This window comes from Parasteatoda tepidariorum, chromosome 10 (genome assembly GCF_982258835.1).
Source record: "Parasteatoda tepidariorum strain Cologne lab strain chromosome 10, Ptep-v5.0, whole genome shotgun sequence".
Classification (NCBI taxonomy): Eukaryota; Metazoa; Arthropoda; class Arachnida; order Araneae; family Theridiidae; genus Parasteatoda; species Parasteatoda tepidariorum.
In genome coordinates this window covers 67,839,857-67,861,216 of record NC_141764.1, presented here as the reverse complement: position 1 = coordinate 67,861,216, position 21,360 = coordinate 67,839,857, and the positions used below count along the sequence as shown (strand labels likewise).

Here is a 21,360-nt window from a genome sequence, read left to right as displayed (position 1 = left end):
AATACAACCCTGAACCACTTCAACCTTATTATTTTTATAAGACTCATAACAACCTTATGATAAAAACAGTTTACTTTTAATATTTTTTATAAAAAAAATAATTGCATCTAAAAAATATGTACTCAGTGATTTATTCTAATAAATGACATTACATAACGAATTTATTTGAACTCAATAGTTTTCTTTAAAAAAACGAACAATTTTTTACAGAACAACAAAGCAAAACAACAAAAGAAGAAGAGTTTGGAAAACAGTATCAAATATTACGTCCATTTTCTTAAAATAGATATGCCCTTTTTCTTAAACACGCATTTCAAGATGCTTCCATTTTATTAAACGCGCATTTCCTTCTGTTTCCATTTTCCACAATGCCTATTGCCAACTTTGTCCAATTTCTTAAACACGCATTTTCAGCTGCTTCCATTTTCTACATCGCACACTTAAAACTGTATCTACTTTTTAAATACGCATTTTGAGCTGCGTTCTGACAAAAGCAGAGCACTGACGTTCTGCTAAGCTAAATATCACTATTTGCATTTGAAATTTTAGGTTACTTAAGTAAAATCTTTGCAATAGAATAATACATTTGTATTTATTAAAACTCATCGAAAATTATTTCAAGTGCACCAACAAACTAGCTTAGCAAATAAAGGACAGAGGTATGGAAAAACTTCCCTTCACGAATTTTTTTTTGCCATTAGTTATTACAGATAGTCTTCCATAAATTCTGTACTGTACTATGATAATTAATTCAAGCGTTAATAAAATATGAGTGGAAAATACTTTTGTTCTTAAATTCCCTGAGATGTTTGAAAGCAATAAGTTTTCTAACCTTTGGATATTTTCTAAACTCTAAATTCTCAAAGTTATTTGATAACATAAACTTTAGCATCGTGTCCTTAGAATTTTTAATAGAATATTTTCTACAGTTGAAAAGTTTTCCACAAACTGAACTTAACAGGGAGAAAAAAATAGCACTATAAAAATCACCAGCACCAAACTTTGGCGGGAGGAATTCACTTTATTTTCCAGGGACAGCTTATCACTTGCTTGAGTGATAATCCACATCTAAGGCCCATTGCGATCGCCAAAGAAAATAATCTCATGAACATCTTAAGCGCTTGGCTGGATACCCACCAATATAGCAACGCCAAGAGACAGACTTAGTCGAGACTCATTTTTAACCTGTGTCAAAAAGACATGGCTTAGAAAGCGGAAAAGGGTCTTGTTCTGACGACAGTTAACATTTGTAACTTGGGATTGTAACAGAGAGGCACATCATAGAAAAAGGTAGAAATGCTTGGTGTGAATCTAATGGAAATAATACATTCTATAAGCGGTTTCTGTCATTATTTTTCTTAGTTGAAGATATTTTTCAAAGATGCTCATTTTCAAAGGCATATAAACCAATTATAAATGGAAAAAACTGTTTAAAAAGCTATTTTAAAAGAATTCTATTCGCAAACGATCAATAAAATGAAACGCCACAATTTAATTTGAAAAAATATAGGATTTCTGCATGCATGATTAACTTTGATGCAGATAGGAAAGCGATATCCCTTTTATATATTTTTCTAACGTTCTGACTGCAAACAAAAAAATATTTCAGTATGGTTTAATTATAAAAACAGTCTAATAGTTAATAAAATATGTTATATTAGCACAAATATAATTCAGATAAACTAAGAAATCCAAAACAAGTTAGTTTGAAATTTCATATTTTTTTTCATGATTGTTCAAAAATTTATCAACAATGATTTTGCAAAATAAAGAAATTTCAAAGACGAATAACTATATATCTGAAATACAAATAAGTGAAAATTTGAAAATTGTTTGAAAGTGAGCCCTGTTTGGAAAATTTTACCTTTAACGCCGAAAAAATCCGCCAACGTTTCATGCTGTATTTCATAACTACAAATTCTTAAAAAACTAAATATAATATCTAAACTTCTTAGGATCTACGAAGCTATTACAAAATAGTGATAATAGTATGAAAAACAAATGTTTAATAAAAGATATGCATCTAAGGACTGAACAGTATATTCTTTTACAAAAACCTTTACTTTTGTAGACAATGTCTAGTAAACTATATTTTCGCATCAGTGAACTATGAGTTCTTAATATGCGAAAACGCGTGAAAAATGTGATAAAAGTTGGTAATTTTATCGTGATATTTTAGAACATGGAATAAAAGCCATTACTTCTGTTAAATTTACGTTTCAGCTTTGAATTTTTTACTAAATGTATTGTTACAAGAATTATGACTTTGAAAGCAGAAAGTTTTCACACTGTTATAATAATGAGCGAAAAAATCAACAAATGGATGGTTTAAATATCATATATTTTAGTTTTATTAACCGGAATCTTTTTTTTTTCTTTACCGTGAAGAAACATAGTTTTAAAAAGAAAAACAAATCGATGTTTCTTCATTACAGACACAGTAATAATTTGTGCAATTTACTTCTTAATATCCTTTTCTCATTTAAAAACTATTCAGAAATGTTATTAAAAATTGTATTTTCTTTTCTAATAATTTCTTTGCGAGTTTGAAAAGCTTGTTAAAGTTACCAAGCGAAGGAGAAATAAACACAAAAATAATCACCAAAATAACAAGCAAACATAAACAAATACATTCCGAAATGGTTATAGCATTTTTGAAAAATCAAACACTGTACGTAATTAACACCTCAATACTATCAATTAAAAGTAATCCAGAAATGTTATTGCGAATTGCATTTTCTTATAGAATAATTTCTTTTAGAATTTATTTGCATAACAATTAAATCTAGAGTAACTTATCAAAATTGTTACATATATTGAGATTATCATTAGCGTTTGAAAGCTGGTTAAACCTATCAAGAGGAAGAAAAAAAACAAAAAGAAAAACAACAATATGACAAACAAAAATAAAAACATTACAAAGCATATCTAATATTTTTTAAACATTTAACACTATACACAATTAACACCTTAATAGCATTTCCTATCACTTAAAAGTAATCTAGAAATTATATTTCTCGTTGGATTTTCCTTTCTAATAATTTCTTTACGAGTTTTTTGAACCCTTCATACCAATCACAGAAAAGGCGAACAAAAGATCTTTTCTCTCTCCATTCAAGATTCTCTTTTCTTTCTCGCAAAACCAATGATCCTGACAGTAATTTGCAGGTTGAACTGAGTTTCATGACCATCCTCTCTTCCTTTTCTTGACGTTTAATCTCCTTAGATGCATTTTTGTTGGATTAAATTAATGGAAAAATTGCGTGATTCAGTCGAAAAATTCCATTTACATAATTGCTTGCTTAAGTAATCATAACTCCTTAATATTAGAAACTACACATTTTTTTTACAAGGAACTATTATTATCTTCGTAGTTCAGGTTTTAAATTATAAAATAATTATGCAAACATGAATTTTATTCACCTAAAAATAAAACATGTTATGTCTTTCGAGTACTCTAATTCGGTGAAGTTTTATGTGCGTTAGAGAAGTTAGCCATTATGGGATATACTTATTTCAGAAGAGTTGTATTAGAGTAGTAATAGTAAACATTATTATATCCTAATTTCAAAAGAACATAATAGAATGATTAACACGTCGGGAAATAACACGTAGCATCTTAATCAGGCAAAAAGTAGTTATTGTTCTAAATATAAATTATTAGTTATTGTTTATAAATTACTATGTTTATAATTCTTTAATGTGATTATACACAAAAGGAGGAGCTCATATTTTTATTCAAAAATTATTTATTTTCTTTCGAAACCATTCACGATGACTGACGACCATCTTTATAGTTTTTTTTCACAACATGATAATTTTTCAGATGCATACCTCGCAATGATTATTCATACGTAAATAACTCGTAGCATTTTAGCGCATGCGAAAAATAGTTATTATTCTAAATATAAATTATTAGTTAGTATTATAAATTATTTTTATTCCTCAAATTATCAATTATAAGTTATCTTAATAGTTCCTTATCTCTTTAACATGATTATACACTGAAGGAAGAATTTTTACTGCTTTTATTCAAAAATTAATTCAAAAATAATTTCTTTCGAAACCACTCACGATGACTGACGACCATCCTCATAATTTTTTTTCATAACGTGTTAAATTTTCAGATGCATTCTTACCTACTTTAAGATTTATAAGTGCATTTTTTTAAAAAATAGTTGAATTTTTTTAATTCATACTAACAAAACATTTTGACAAAAAGGATTTTCAAAACATGCAATCGAAAATTGCAGATTTAGAACAACTCTCATTTCTCCATAATACCACGTCAATAATTGACATCTTTCGTCATAAGAAAAACTATTACACAACAGCAATACAACTTAATAAAATACTTCATTTTCCATTGGCATCAAGCAAAATATAGCTAAAAAAATATTCTAAGTTTACCTGCATTCTTGAGTAGACGCTATTTTCTTCAGTGAAACTTACCAGTATAAAGCAATTTTTCATGTCATCCTCAAATTAGTAGGAACTTTTCAGCTGAGTATTTGTACCATTGTCCCACCACACCCCCTCCCAAAAAAAACAAAAAACAATAAGACTTTCCCAGCTTCTCTAGCAAAAAGGACAGTTTTGGTGCAATTTCAAACGTTTATTATGTATAATAAATTATTCATAAAATTTATAAAACTATTCATATTTTGTTAAAGTTTACTTTTTTCCAACTAAGTATTTATCTAAATACTGGTTTATATTTTATTTGGCTATACAATCTATTATAATTTTCTTTCAGTTTAAAGAAAAAAAAATTGGTGCAGATTATATTTTCACTTACATAAATTATTTTTTTACTATTAATATTGCAGTGGGCCATTACGATTATTAATAGTAGTACAATTTTAAATATGTTATAAATTATTTATAACGACTTGTATTAAAATTTATATATTAATATGTTATAAATTATTCATAACGACTTGTATTAAAATTTAGATTTTCCCCCAAAAAATATTAAAACAAATATTTCTTTATATTTGTTTTTTTTTTAATTTTTGTCACAGTTTTTTTTAATTGAAAGAAAACAAATTGCATGTTTAGTGCTATATGTATTACTTTAAATTTAAAAAAAGTAAAATAAATTTTAATTCAAAATATTTTAAATAAGGTAAATGCTATCTTAATCATTTTTACAATGAAATCAAATTTACTTAGTTGCATTGTTGATCTTTGTGCAATATTTGTAAGCAATCCTTTAGCAACAAAAGCTACTGGCGATAAAGCCTTTTTCCATAACATTTTATGATTTTTTTAATTTTTTGTAATCAAGGTAAAAACCTATTTCTGGTTCGGTAATTATCTATATTAATTATCATACCTACTTGCGCTTACATTTCTGACACTTTATCATACTTTGTTTAGCTTTTACTTAATTTGCTTCACATATTTAAAAAATGCAATAAAATATAAAATAATGATTAGAAAGTATTTATCTGAACTTAATGAACATTTTTCAATTGTTTTTATTTTTTCTTTTAATTTAATTTTGAATGCATAGATATTGATTATGCAGTTTTAAATATGAAATCTTTTAATAAAAAAAGATATCGAAACAAATAATCATATTCTAGTAAGAAGAAAAATCATTTTAAAACGCAGAAATATTATTTTCTTTAAATGCATTTTAATATATAATGGGATTTGTGACTTAAATTCTAAATGAAATTTTTGTAACTCTTTTTTGCTGTATTATAAACATAGTAAACCAGTTATTTTATAAAAAAATTGTGTGCAGAAAAAATTCCTAAAATATTTCTTCCATTTCTTTTCTTTTTTTAATTTAATATTTTTCTTGAAAATTTTTCTCCGCTTACAAAATTAGATTTAATAAAAAGAGGCAAGGAAGTACCAGTTTGAAATGAAGCAAAATTTATTTAAAAAATATTAAAGGAAAGAAAATATTACTCAAACTTACTAAAAATAGATGTACTAAAAATGGTGTTGAAAGGTGCCATTTTATAACTAAAATATTCCAACTTGTTAAATTAATATTAACTCGCATCAAATATACTATGCATAATTTTTATAAATACTGCATTGAACATTAAAAAACAAAATTTAATTAAGATTAAAAAAATTCATATATTTATGCTCAAAATCATTTTAGTTTTTAAAAATACACATTAAGATTTTTATTAAATTTAACTCATTTATTATAAAATAACTTATAAATTTATTTTTATTTGTTATTGGTATAAAAATATTTTTCATTAACTTATTGAAATTAATATTGCACAAGTTTCTGAAAATGAATCTCAACCTCTTTGTCAAATACTGCTATACTTATAGAGTAAACAAATTTCAGATAATTGAAATGAAATGTCTAAGATTTTAGAAACTTAAAATAATTATTTCATAAGATGCGTATTATTTTAAATTTTAGTAATTTTTACAAAACTCTTCATTCTAAATATTTTAATGGTGTTTCCAAAAAACGAAGCATGCTATATTTTATTAATTGCAATAAATAAATGAAATAAAATTTGTTTGTATGCTAATAGGGATGAGAAAATGTGTTTAATTGTTATTAAAATAATTTTCTGAAATCTCTTTCTATCGCAAAGATGCACGTCAAAAGTAATAGTAATAAAAAGATAATCAAATAATGCTAAATAAGTAAAATAAAAAGAAACACTTCAAAATTCAAGAATGTGTTGTATGCATAAACAATACGAACAATCGAGAATTCTAACAGCAAAAAACATGCAGACATAAAAATAAAACTAACCTATGAAATATATAAGTAATTTTCATTAAGAGTTATATTAATTAAATATTCTCATGCACAAAAATTATGATCTTCTTAAAAAAAAATTGTACTTACGCAATCCTAGTCCAACAAGATCAATTCCTAAAAATATAAATGAATAGATATAGAACATTTTTATGCAAATATAAACAATAATTACAAATATAATACGAAATCATGAAATATAAATGCCTGAAATTGTTTCTCGGTAAAAGGTAACATTAAAAACAATAGAATGTCTTAAAAAATTGAATATTAATTTCTGAACTTAATTTAACTCTGAATTTTTAATAATAAAGTAAAACATTGAAGAGTTATAAACTGAATTTTTTTCCTTTTTCATTTTTGTACTCAAAACTCCTTGTAGGCCATTGCATTGATTATTTACCACCAAGAAACAAGCGAGAGTTGTTTTTGATATTTTTTATTCTAATTTAATTTTTTTTCATATTTTTTGACTGATAATGGTATTGGTATAATAGATTAAAAGCAAATATAATACTGCAGCATTTGAGCATTATCCATTAAAAAAATAAGTTTTTCTAATTTGAACCCATAAAGCATGCAAAAAAAGTAAAGTAAACACAAAATAAACTTTCAAAAACACCCTTTTACGGGTAAAAAATTTTTCAAAAATATTAAAGAAATATTCAGAAAAAAATAATTATACATATGAAAATTGTTTTAGAACTTTCTTATGTCACAATTCTGTCTAGTAAGAAACTACTTTATTTTTTGTTTTCTCATGAGATTAAATCATCCGAACCATTTTTGAGAAGAAAAAAAAAGATATGCAACTTTGATAAACCTAAAATTTGACAAAAAATAAGGCTAAGGGTTTAATGGATAAAAATGTTAATGAGTTTAAGAATTCGTTTCTAAGTAATTGGTGTTACTTAGCTTTTAATTTACAGTTTCTAGAATTCATTTTAATTTAGCTATTTCCGCTAAGAAATAAATTTCAGAGACATATATTCAATGATAACAAAATAATAGTAATTACCATGATCTGTGTAAAGTTAACAACACGATAGGTACACATCGTATCATAATATGTCATTATAAATATCACATAATAAAAAATGGTGTTAAAAGCTGTCATAGATTTATCATTAATTCCTTTTAGCAATTTGTAATACATTTTGTCTAAAACAAATTAAAAAATAAGTAATATAAATAATAACAAATTGGAACTTGAATAAAGATCATTGCAAAAAAATATTGTTGCAAGAGATTTCTACAATAGTTTCGTCCGCATAAAATATGCGTGGATATCATTATTGTTTTAGTAGTTGCATTATAAAACGTTATACATTATGGTAACAAATTGTTAAAAGAAAATCTTCATAACGACAGGAGTTTATTATGAATTGTTAAGTCTCTTATCTATACATGTTACAATGGAAAATTAGAGCATCTTCCTATTTGATGTTTTGTTCTGTATATACATTTTTATTAATAAATGACATCATTGGTGTTTAAATTTTTATTTAAATTTACATTTCTAATAAAATCCTTACTCTTTCATACTGTGCACATAAGCTAATCAAAACATGAGAACATATCTTTCGAGAGTGTGTTGCAGAAAAACACGAGCAGTACCCATACGAGAATTGTGTAATTACTAAACAACTTCAAAACGCTACAAAATGTTACAAACTGCGCTGAAAAATACTCTAGAATGATCAAAATTTATTTCCTTTAAAGCAATCCAATCTGGAAATAGTTTCAAAATCCAATGTTTATTATCATCAGGTGCATCAGGGTAATACTTAATAATATCGTTGTGGAAAAATTTATGTAAACAAATTTATATAAATAAATTGAATAAAATCTTCGGATAGATCCAAAATCTAATTACTTCGCGTCGATCAAAAACCTCGTAATATTTTGTTAACATTTTTTCCTTAAATAAGTGCGAAAAAAAACTGGAGATCATTTCTTCAAATAAAATAAACTTCTGAAATAAACTTCTAATTTAGTTTCTTAATAAACAGATGCCGTATTCATGGTTATCAATTTTAAAATTTACTACATACTCACAAAAACACAATTGATAACAAATAACCTACAGAAATTTCCTTAATAATTACAAAAAGCAATTTTAAAAAACAATAATAATAGGTAAGCAGTTGGTTGATGTGAAATACATTGTCTGTATTGTAAATTTAATAATTTGTAAAATTCGAGCATCATGATTAAACTGTATAATAAATAATTTTCTTAATTTTTAACATGCTTTATTTAATAAAATCAAATTTAATATTTTATTACTTCCTTTTTAACGGAATTAATATTTTACTTAACAAATAAATAAAGCAAGAAGACATTTATCTTTTATATAAAACATTTTCACGTAAAACATTTTTTGTAATGATAACATCTAAAGCGCAATATGTAATTGTTACTAAATGCGTAAAAAAAACCCTATAAGTACAAAAATTTCTTAAATAATCAGGAAGCAGTAGTCAAATTTCATGTCTAAATCTACATCATTATGAAAAACTTGCGTTTTTCATAATGACATTTTTAGTAAAACATTTTTAGTAAATATATTCATGTAAAATATTTCTTAATATGCTTCATAATCGAGAAAAACATGTATTATCTGAGCTTAATATCAAATTTTAAACAATTACAACACAACTTCAAAAGCGCAATATATAATTATTACAAATAACGTAAAGAAAATCCCCCTATAATGACAAAAAAGTGCCTTAAATAATCAGGAAGCAGCTGTTAAATTTCTTGTCTATATCACCATTATTCTGAAATACTTGCGTGCAATACTCATGAATAAATGGCGGAATGGAGCAATGATAGATGAAGATGAAGAAAAATAAAAGTATGCACAAAAAAAAGAAGATTCTTCAGCGCAAATGAAAAACGATAAAAACAGATGTCTAAGATGAGTTCTTTAATTAACGTTGAGGAAATTCGTTTGAAAACTTTATTGGCGATTACAGAAGAGTAAGTCATGTGTAAACCTTGCATGTGACAGGATGATTACAACGTTCATATAATATTAAATTTCGAAATAAATAAAGAACTGAGAAATTTTAGCTAATACTCGTTACTTCAATTAAATCCCTGTCTGAAGATGACAGTTGATGCTGTTTGAATGCCTTTTAATTCAAAATTAAACTTTCTGCTCTTTATGAGAAATATATACCAGAGTGCTTTTTTAAAATTGATTGTTGTGATTTGCTGCATTTAAAACCACAATGTTCAAGTTTAAAGTTTGCGCATGATATTTATTGAATAGAAATTTATAAATCAACAGTACTTACATATTTCTAGTAAAAATATTTTCAAACATATTTCTAGTATTAAATTATTTTACGAATAGTCTTTTAAAGACAATATAATAACCTCAAATGCATTGAAATGAGATATACTTAAAACATTTTATGTTTACTCATTCCTATTTCAGAACATATAATTTGTTATTATTGACATTTTCCATGCGAATGGTTGCATTCTTATTCGTCGATATAGATCATTATCTTAAAGGAAGCCGAGGAAAAACAACCCAGTACTCCAGTTTTATCCACTTCAATTAAACTTTAGAAATTAATCAACAGCAAGTTTTAAAGTGGTGAGTCCAAGCACGATAATAAATCTTTCCTTCAAATTTATATTTAAAAAGCATATAGACAGATCTTTTTTATCTATGTGATGAAATTTATCAATTGGGAGTCACGAAGTAGCGAGTCCATTAGAGGGAACCAAACAAATCAAAAATATAATTCTAAAAATCATTGAGATCAATGCAGAGCCATGTAGAAGAAGACTAAATATTTAGAAAACTCTATCTCGATGACTTTAAGTACTAAATATCCACCAAATCTAGCTAATATTGTTAATAAACTAAGAAAGTCTACTTTTTTTAGAACAGGAGTCTGCATTGATTTAAGTTATATTAAAACATTTCTAATGCAATGATAATGGATTTAATACTTTTTCCAGCCAGGAAAACCATTGCAATATTTTCCGGAAAGATTTGGATTTTTTACAAACATTTTTTTTAACTTCCCTTATTGTTAAGTCCAATTTTTAATATTCTTCGATAAACTATTGCTATTTTCAAATTTCCCTACAAATCTTAAATTTTAAAATTGAGAAAATAACACTGCGAAGAGGACAATAAAATTAAACGCAACTCTTAAGAAAGGTTGGTTACATTATCCAAAGAACAAGTAAACACTCTGCATTCTTACCCTATTTGGTTTTTAAGGAAAATAAATGTTGGAAGAATTAAAGCAAGATTTCAACATAAGTATGGTAAGCTTGCTTTTCAATCTCTTAATGTTTTTTTTTTCAAAGGAAAGCTTAAATAGCACGACATGGGTATAAATAAAGTTTTACTATATCTCTAACCAATAACCAACTTTAATGAGCTAATAAATTTTTCTTAGAAATTAATGGTGTACTGCACTCTGTTTAAGAAAACTCAACTCAGACTAATTTTCAAAACTAGTTACAAACTTCATCAGCAGATGGTACATCTATCTGAAAATTATAGAAATAACCGTGTTTCATGTAAAAACAAAGTGTTCATTACTATTGATACATTTGCATGCATGTTTGTTATTGCTACCGCATATTATTATTTTGCAAACTTTCTGTATATGTAATAAGTCATCTGTTGTTGTATTTTCAAACTTATTTGAAATTTGGTAAACATAAATATATTGTGTCCCAGTCAGAATCCAGAAAACTGTAAATTTTTCCCTTAATATTTTGAAAAATACTATATTTCTTCCTTATAATTAATATTCTTCTTGTAACTTGATATAACATGCTTATTGAAGTTTAAATTAGCAAACAGTCTCTATTGGAAATTCAGGTGCATTATCCTCATATTTTAATTTTTTTTTATGAAAGCAACCTACTCTGACGATTCAAATAATTGATATCCAATGAAACTTAGCGGATTTAAAAAGTGTTTCATGAGAAAAATTTAGGACTTCTTTTGTTTCACACGCATTTTCTGCAATCTCTCCTGATAAACTAAGTTCTGCGCTACACAATTCTTTATTTCGTATTTTATTACGAAATAAAGCTTTAATGCTAAAATTCAATTAGTTGAAAATAACATTGCCGTTAAACAACAAAAAAACAATACACAACACCCTACTTGCTTTCGCTTTTTTGTCCTACAAACAAGTAAAACTTCTGGATCCTTTTCCGATTTGACCTTTAAAGGAAATAAAGGTAGAAAAAGAGGGAAACAAGATTTAGCCATTAGTGTGGCAAGTGTGCCTTACAATCTCCCAAATGCTTCCACGAAGAAAGGCGTAAGCGACACTGCCTGGGTATGAATGACTTCTTCCATCATGTCTCTTACCACCTTCCACATAGTCATGATTGTGACCCAAGACCAAAGCTAATGAGGAAGTTACTTTTTTCTTAGACTCGGTCAACCCTAAATACCTCAACGCTTTTCCCGTGTTCGGTGCTTAGCTCTGAGATCCCCAGCTGAAGCTTACAATGTATCAGTGAGCCTCGTTTACAAGGGAGATCACGTCTTGGTTATACTCTGTTAGAGAAAAAAAAGGAAAAGAAAAAGGTTTTCGGAAGCTGTAATGGAATTTTCGCCCAAGCTGATACCTGACGCATTTTAAGATGAATTTTTGAAAGTAGGCTCATGTGCAACTTTTTTGGGAGGTACTAGTTTGAAGCGTTAAAGTGAAAAAAAAAATATCAATGTTTCTTTTTTTTTAATATTATCAGTTTCAAAACTGATAAATTATAAATATGCAATTTAGAATTATTTATAACTTAATAAAAAAATGTTGCGAAAAAAGTAATATGGTTTGTACTAACTTAGTTTAGCATTACTCTCTTAGAAAAGTATCTAATCTATTTTGGCGAAAATAAAGCTTAAAGCACATTTATAATCTTTTTCTTCTTCTTAGTAACATTTGTTAACTGTTAGATTAGTTCATCTAATTTTAACGCATTTTAATTTATTTAATTTTATAAGTCTGTTTTATGCTTTATTTCGTTCATTTTATGTTTATTTACACTTAAATTTTTTTCGAGACACTGGAGCATGATAAGGATTACGCACTTATAAGACATTTAGGGTTAACTAATTTAACATGTAAAAGTAAAAAAAAAATAATATAATATTATTTTTGTTTACTATTATCATTTTCAAAATTCTCAAATTATAAATAATATGTGGTTTAGAACTACTTTTAACATCATAAGAAAACTTCGAGTACAAAATAATATGGCTTGTTCAAAATAAGTTTAACTTTACTATTTTAGAAAAACATTTGAAGCATCATAGAGGAGTAAAATTAGTTACTACTTTTTCCTTACTACTTTATGCAACAAGTTTTACCTTTACGGATTGGATTGCTGTTCAGAAACAACTTCTTCGAACTGTTAAGAATAAAAAAGTTCACCTGTAAAAAAAGCACAAAAAACGGAACAAATCACAATGGTAGAGGATCATCAGAACCGATGTATCTAAATCTCAACGTTTTGATTTCAATCGAAGTAACCACCAAAGTCTCTCGATTTGACCGAATTCTTGAGATAACCTGAGCAGAGCTATACGCAAGCAGACGCTAATCAACACAAAACACCTATGGGACGCAAAGTTGCAGGAGTCTTATAAATTGTCTAGCTTAAATGGATCAAACGAGTACCTCAACTTGAGCTCTTATCAAGGCAATGGTTGGGCTTTTTGATGAATGCAAACTTCTTCAATAAGTCAGTACGTGAAGGTTCATGGGATAGAGCCTTCCAAACCTGGTTCAAATCCCAGCATAGGTTGGTCGATACGAATTTCGCTTCCGGCTTGCTTCGACCACTTTGCTGATGTAAAATAACCTCAGTGGTAGACGAATCATGGGTTAGAGTCCTTTTGCCGTGAGGTTAACTGTGGGAGGGTTTCATGGTCTTCCTTTCCATATATCTGAAATGCGGGTTAGTCCATCAAAAAGTTCTCCACGAAGACACATTTCTCCCAATACATGGTCCAGGAGTTCCCTTGTCTTCTGGATTGGGTTCTAAAATACAAGGCTATGGAGTTGAACATTAGTAGTCGTAAACCCGAAAATTGTGTTGGCTATTCAGCGACAGTTAGAAATAAAATAATTCAGTATAAATAGAAACACAATATTTACATTTGTTTCATTACATTAAAATGGTATTTATTTTGAAAACGAGATCCATAACCCTCATTTTGGTTTGGTAAACCTGGAGCCCTTGGCTACACAGTCAGGCACGCTAATCGCTCAGCCATCTGGCATCCTGTGTGTGCTGGTAGGTACTTGATTTACGTCACACTAGAGCTACACAATGGGCTTTCGGCGATGGTCTGGGAAACTTCCTTGAGGAGGTTCCGAAGACATGCATTCACAATTTTTATCCTCTGCAGAGGTGATTTGGTAGGCCGACGACCTGCAAGAGAAGTCGATACCGCGCACCTTCGGTCCCAACGCAAGTTGATCAAAGTGGTCACCCACCGGGTACTGACTGAAGCAAGTGATGCTTGATTTCTGTGTTGTACTGGGATCCGTGTCTTTACGAACAGTCGGTTGCGGGACACTGAAATTTCTGGAAAACTAGGGTTGTGCTCAAACTTTTGACAAAGGTTTTATAATAAATACATATTAATTATATTTAAAAATAATTTTTTGCCTATTTTGAAATAAGTGATATTTATGTTAATTCCTAATTCAAACTATATGCATTTTCATAATTTCTAAATACTGAAATATCAACGAAAGATTAATTTAAACTTTGATTTTTAATAAGTATCTTTTTGAATATCCACAGACAAGGAATCTTTGTAAGAAAATATTTAAAATTATTCATTACAAAACAGTAAATACTGCTAAAGTTCATTTTTGCAAACAGTAAGAAATGCTCAACTATTTAAATAACAATAACTTTTTATTTTATAGACAACCATAAAATATTTATAATTCCTTATACTATAACTATAAGTCGAAGTAATAGTTAAACAACATGAAATAAAATGCAATGCTTTTTTCCGTCTGAGAAAGGAATACGTGTTACTAAGTCAATTAGTATAGAAATTGGTTTCCCTACTGTTGTTTAATAAATTTACCTTTCATTATTATCTCAAAGAATGATATTATTAAATAATATGTAGACTGAGGAAATATGTATAGTAAACGAGATACTTTATTATTTTTAATTAGAATAATACTAGTTCTAATTTCGATGAAAGTATTTTTTATGCATGCGTCTTTGAAACATATTTTATATCAACTATATAATAAGCTTCATTTATTTATAATTTTATATTTAAGGATAGGCTGTTTGAATTAAAGATTAAAAAAATGCAAAGATGTATTTAATGATACGTTACTTCAAGTAGATTTAAAAATGTCATCTTTCCTTAAAAATGACATACTTTCATTAAAATGAAATTTTTTTATACAAGAAAGTATTAATAAATGTTGCATTACAATCAAGTATTTAATGTTAATATTTTCAAAACCATCAACAGTTAAGTTTGTATGCTTCAGATTATTTACTGTTAAAGCAAGAGCATGTAGAATTGGGCATATTTGATGCAATTCTAATTTGGTTCAACGTTGAACTACATTTTTGTATTATTTGGCACCATATTTCTTTGTAAACTTCCTAATCTTATTTAATTTGATAACGTAAGCAAATCTATTTAAGCTAACAACGTACTGGAGTAGTGACAAATTTACATAAAAGTACTGTTGCACAGTGACGATAAAAGCTGACCACCCTGAATAACTTTTGATCTAATGATCGGATGGATCTTCACGTTCCAGGACTCTAATGGTTCGAAGGGGGGGACTTAAATATGCTGATTAATTGGTGCAGACTATATTTAGTTACGAAATCAGACTCAAAACCGTACTTTCTCTGAAAAAACATACCTTTTTTTTTTTAATGATTCAGATTTTCGACCCCTAAAGTATTGGGGGTAGCCGCAATCTGGGAAATGTGATCCCCTTAGTTTGATCAGGAGAGAGATAAAAAGTTTTGGACCCCTGATGTTAATTTAATTTTTTGCGAATTTCGATATATCTCAGAGTTTTTAAACGAAAAAATTTGGAAAAAATATAAAAACTTCTTTTATATGAAGATAATTGCATGCAAGAAATTAATTTTATAAATATATACATTTTTTTTATAATTTTACTTAATGAAAGACCTAAAACTTTCGGGTTGTAAATTTTTATATGTTTTTAAAGTATCTATTTTCGCAATGCAAAATACAAAATTTCCTCAAAATTGAACTAATTTTAATGATTGGACTTTTTTAAAATTCGATTTCTCAGAACTATTCAGCCGATTTAATTCAAATTATGCCAAGAAAAATTAGATTCTTTAAAATGATGTAAAAAATTATATACTTTACAGTTAAACATTTTTTCGTTTATCACTAAATAAAATAAAAAATACATATTAACTAAAATGCATTTTTTGCATGAATTTATAATTGCGTGCAAAGATTTTTCGATTCGCTAAAAAAGTTCTCGAGATATGGCGAAATACGCAAAAATAGATTAACATTAAGGGGGTCCAAACTTTGGATCGCTTTCTGAACCAAACAATAAAGACCATGTTTCCCAGATCACGGCTACCCCCTATATTTTGGGGTACAAAAGTTAGAATCCGTTGAAAAAAAGTTATGTTTATTCAGAGAAAGTTCGTTTTTGAGTCTGATTTCGTAACTTAAAATATCGTGTGCAATAATTAGTTAGCATATTTTAGGTCCCCCCCCCCTCGTACCATCAAGATGTAGTCTTCGAAAGTAAAGATCCGATCATTAGATCAAAAGTTACTGAGGGTGGTCCGTTTTTTTTCGCCCTCTACGTAAGTCTCGTATAATTACACTTCAGCGTAGAAATACATTTTCCAAAAGTGTACTAAACCAATTTGCTTTAATATAGTAATGTCCCATATCAATCTGAAATAATTTAGATACAACAATCGTTCCTTTCAAACATTTAAAAAAATCCACATTTTAAGAAAATATATTATTGATTTTAAATAATACTGAAATCAGTTCATTTGTAGATTTTTAATATGATTTATAGAAAATATACTGAAGCCAGTTCATTTAAAGATAGTATTTCTTATTAAATCCATTATCGTTACATCCAACAATACAATTGGTTTTAATACTTGAAATCCCGACATTTCTGGTAGTATAACAATTCACTAAGTTTTCATAAAGAATTTTTGATCGCTCTAAGATAATCACTTCCTCGAAACGTTCTTCATTTTTGACAAAACTGTTTCCTGGTATATACTTCGAGGGGATACTTCGTCTATCTATAACTATTGTCACTTTTTAGAGGAAACGAATTTCGTCAATATTAAAAATTATTTCGTCATTCTATTTTTTTTTCAAATAAATAATATAATGCCACTTGTATCTGAGTTTTCTAAAGATCAATTTATCGTGAACACCTTCTGACAGAGTCAATGATATCTTAACAAAACAATAAAGACAAGGATCAAAGAAACAAATTACTCCTATGTCCGAGATGAGATTCAAATCCGAGATGAGATCAAATCTTCCTTGCCCATCATAGAGTCCGGTCGGCTTTTTTTCGTTACCTTGTTTTCTATCATCTAGTCTTCATCCTAGATTCGTCATTCTAGTTAACAATCTTCAACAGTGCACTACGATAAGGTTTCGAGGCGAGAAAACATTTTCGCCATACACTTGAGAGTTCTCATTTCGTCACAAAACACGTGACTTCAAGACGAAATAATTATCAAAATGAGCAAAATATAATTCAAAGATTACTGAATCATCAAAAGGGGGAGTTTTAATTTTGCGAGTGCTACATATTTACAAAAATATGAAAATATACTACAGGAGGAACCCAGGATATTTATGGGAACGCCTTAAATATATAGGAGTGACGTGAATATTTCAAAAGAAATAAAATATAAAAAATAACTGGAAAATTTATATTAATAATAGGCATGTTTCAATTTTTTTCTATCCATAAGAGACTTGAAAAAAAGGGTACTTAGAGAAACATGCTTAAAACATGTTCATTACGTAAACATATTAACAGAAGTTACGTCTATAAATTATGGACAAAATCATATTTTTTAAATTTATTTGCAAAAACTGATAAATGTATATATCACATTTTTATTTAAAACGGTTCAAGTTTTTTTTTTCTTGCAATTCGTTCCTTTTCAAAGCTGACCTTGTTAGCGCTGCCAAATGGCTTTCAAAATAAATTGAGTCAAATCGTCCAATTCTTCCTGTTTCTCTATTCCTTGTAAGGTTTTAAAAGCATCAGGAAAAAGCTAAAAAAAAGCGGGATCACTTCACTCTCATTTCATTCTTGATTCCTAACGCCATTTTTCCTTTTTACGCCATACCCCTTAAAGCATCCTTAAAGGAAGTGTCAGAGATCTCACTATTACTGACAGTAATGGATAGATTCCATCTTTATTCAAGAATAAAACACTCCAATGCTGATAATGAATAGGTTTATCCGCAAATGAATTATGATCTACCCGTTCCTTATTTTATCCTACTTTTCATTGCCGTTGGTGTATTGCTGCGGCATTGCTATATTAAATTGTAATACTAAGTTATATAATATTTGATACCTTAGTAGGAGACTTACAAAAGCATTTAAAATTTATTTATTTAAATCTATTTTTTTTAAACAATTTAAGAATTTATTCTTATTTATTTCCTCACTGAATTTAAAAGTAACTAAAAAAATCGAATTATTTCGTTTTAATTAAATGGTTCAGTTTTCTAATTATGGTTTTGGAAACATCTAGAAAAAGCGTCTAAATAACAGGATCATTTCTATCTTATTTTATTCTCGATACTTAGTCATTTTTTTCCTTTTCTACCCCCTAAAGCATCCTTAAGGGAAGTGTCAGAGATCTCACTATTGCCGGCAGTGATAGATGGATTCCATATTTATTCAGGAATAAAACACTCCAATACTGATAATGAATAAATTTGTCCACAAATGAGTTATGTTTTATTCGTTTCTAATTGCATCATATTTTAGATGGTTTTTGGAGGATTGATGCAAGTAACATTAATATATTGATCAGTATTACTGAATTAAGATGTGGGAGTTTTAGTATTCTAATTTTTTCTTTGAAAAGGAAACCTGTTTGTTGTTACAATTTTCTAGTCGTCGAAGATTACTTAGTGAGGAGAATTAAGGATTACATATTGAAGAGAGTAAGAATTACCAATTGAAGATAGTAAGAATTACCTATTGAAGATAGTGCGGATTACCAATTGACGAGGGTAAGGATCACCAATTGAAGAGGGTAAGAATTACCAATTGACGAGGGTAAAAATTACCAATTAACGAGGGTAAGGATTACCAGTTGAAGAGAGTGAGGATTACCAATTGAAGAGGGTAAGAATTAACAGTTAAGGAAGGTAAGGATTATCAATTGAAGAAGGTAAGGATTATCAATTGAAGAAGGTAAGGATTTTCAATTGCAGAAGGTAAGGATTATCAATTGAAGAGAGTGAGGACTACAAATTGAAGAGAGTGAGGATTACCAATTGAAGAGAGTGAGGATTACCAATTGAAGAGAGTGAGGATTACCAATTGAAGAAAGTAAGGATTACCAATTGAAGAAAGTAAGGACTCCCAATTGAGGAGAGTAAGGATTACCAATTGAAGAAAGTAAGGATTACCGTTAGAAGAGAGTAAGGATAACCAATTGAAGAAAGTATGAGAGAAAATTCAATTGGTCATGCATTTAATGAATAGTGGTAATATTTTGATGTCTGCAGTGAGATTCGGACCCCCATTCAATTGGTCATGAGGCTGACAGCTTAGCATTCACGAAAAGCTAAAGCATATATTTGAAACAAACAAAATCAATAATAATGGTTATAAAAATTCGAAACTAGTGTGTCTTCACGGTCTGCAAATTTTGTGGTTAACATACCATTTGGCAACTAAAAAATTCTGAAAATAATGAGAATGCAGGTTCCACTATGGGAAAAAGTAGTATTTGTGATGCTCAATTTTAGGAAAAAGAGTAAAAGTCCTTATTTTGTAATTATTTGTACTGCTGACATCTACGACACATTTAAAATAGGATAAATGCCAATAAATTATACAAGATTGCACTGCAATATTTAAAAGTTGGTGGTCGTTAGTGGGCAGGGAACAGAGCCCACTAGCCACGCAAATACACTTAAGTATTTCTAATTTCAATGAATTAAAATTTTAAAACTTAAAGGAACAAACGTTTTAGAAGAGTAGGGAACTAAATTTATAGTTTTTACTGGATTTGGGAGTTTTTAACTACCAAACCTTGAAATACCATTAATCAGAAATAAAACCAAGTAGAAAGCAAACATGAAATAGCAATAAAATTTATGACAAACCCGAATGTTAAGGTTTCTTTTTCCTACGTTTTCCCATTTTTTATAATTTCTGATATTTTCTGTTTATGTAGATAGTGAGGGACGTGAGATAATTGAATATTTCAGACTTACAAGACATCGATCAGTAAGTTTAATTCCATTCTAGCATATCTAAACTATGTGTAGTGTATAATTCACCGTTGTTTTATACTTTCGGCAATAATTTTTACGAGCTCATTTTATGTATCAGTAAAACACACAAAAATAAATTAAAATAACGTTTTATTCCTAACATATTGTGTTATGTTGGGAACAGTTAGGTTTTACGTCCATTGTTCATATATTTATTGAGCGCAGTTCTTTTGGAAAGTTAATTTTCGCTGAAAGGGAATGATTTTTAATCAAATAAAAAGGTGTAATGTCAGAAAAGTTCTATTTTTGACCCTGCAACATTTAACTAAGCCATTTTAAATGTTTGTTTTAAGGGAGAAAAGATTAAATTTCCATTCAGTTTTTTCAGCTACAAAGATTATTTATGATTTTAATTTTCAATGAAATTGTGCATTAATATTTTGTAGTTCAGTCACGTTTAAAATTTTATGTAAGGAAACCGTAATACCTCAAAAAATGAATATTCTGCGAATTACAAAATTAATTTGAATTTCAGGCTAGAGTTAATTTATTTCTGAACAAACTATACATTTTTCATTTTTAAATGATTTTTAATTAATTTTTAAGGAAATTTTAATTTAATTTTCGATGATATTTTTTCATTAATTTTTTTTAATTAAGTAAATAAAAAGTTGCAATGTCATAAAATCTCAGAAAAGCTCTTATTTTGACCAATCAACATTTAACTAAGCCATTTTAAATGTTTATTTAAATGGAAAAAATATTAAATTTCCATTTAGCTTTGCTCCTACTGAGATTATTTACGATTTTCATTTTCTGGGAAAGCTACTATAATTGTACATCATTAATTTGTAGTTTAGCACGTTTAAAATTTATTATATTAGGGAAAAATAATACCTTAGTAAACTGTAATTTTGTTATTTATATTAATTAAGTCTAATTTTACGTCTCTGAAGAAAACGTATTTCCTGAACGAGCCATAACTATTTATTATTTTTAATTTCTCGTAATTTTGGAACACGAATTTTAAAATATCCTTGTTTTACTATTCGGCTTTCAATCGTCAGAAAGCTTAGAAACGAATGAAGGC

The 21,360-nt window shown here is 28.0% G+C and overlaps 1 protein-coding gene across 1 annotated transcript in view; it reads right to left on the bottom strand.

Annotated features, from left to right (window-relative positions):
- LOC107454903 (protein turtle) overlaps window positions 1–21,360 on the bottom strand; it is a 973,849-nt gene that overhangs the window by 257,578 nt on the left and 694,911 nt on the right. Inside the window, exon 4 of the mRNA XM_071184031.2 lies at window positions 6,845–6,871. Within this exon, the coding sequence (XP_071040132.1) occupies window positions 6,845–6,871 (27 nt within the window). The remainder of the gene's footprint in view (window positions 1–6,844; window positions 6,872–21,360) is intronic.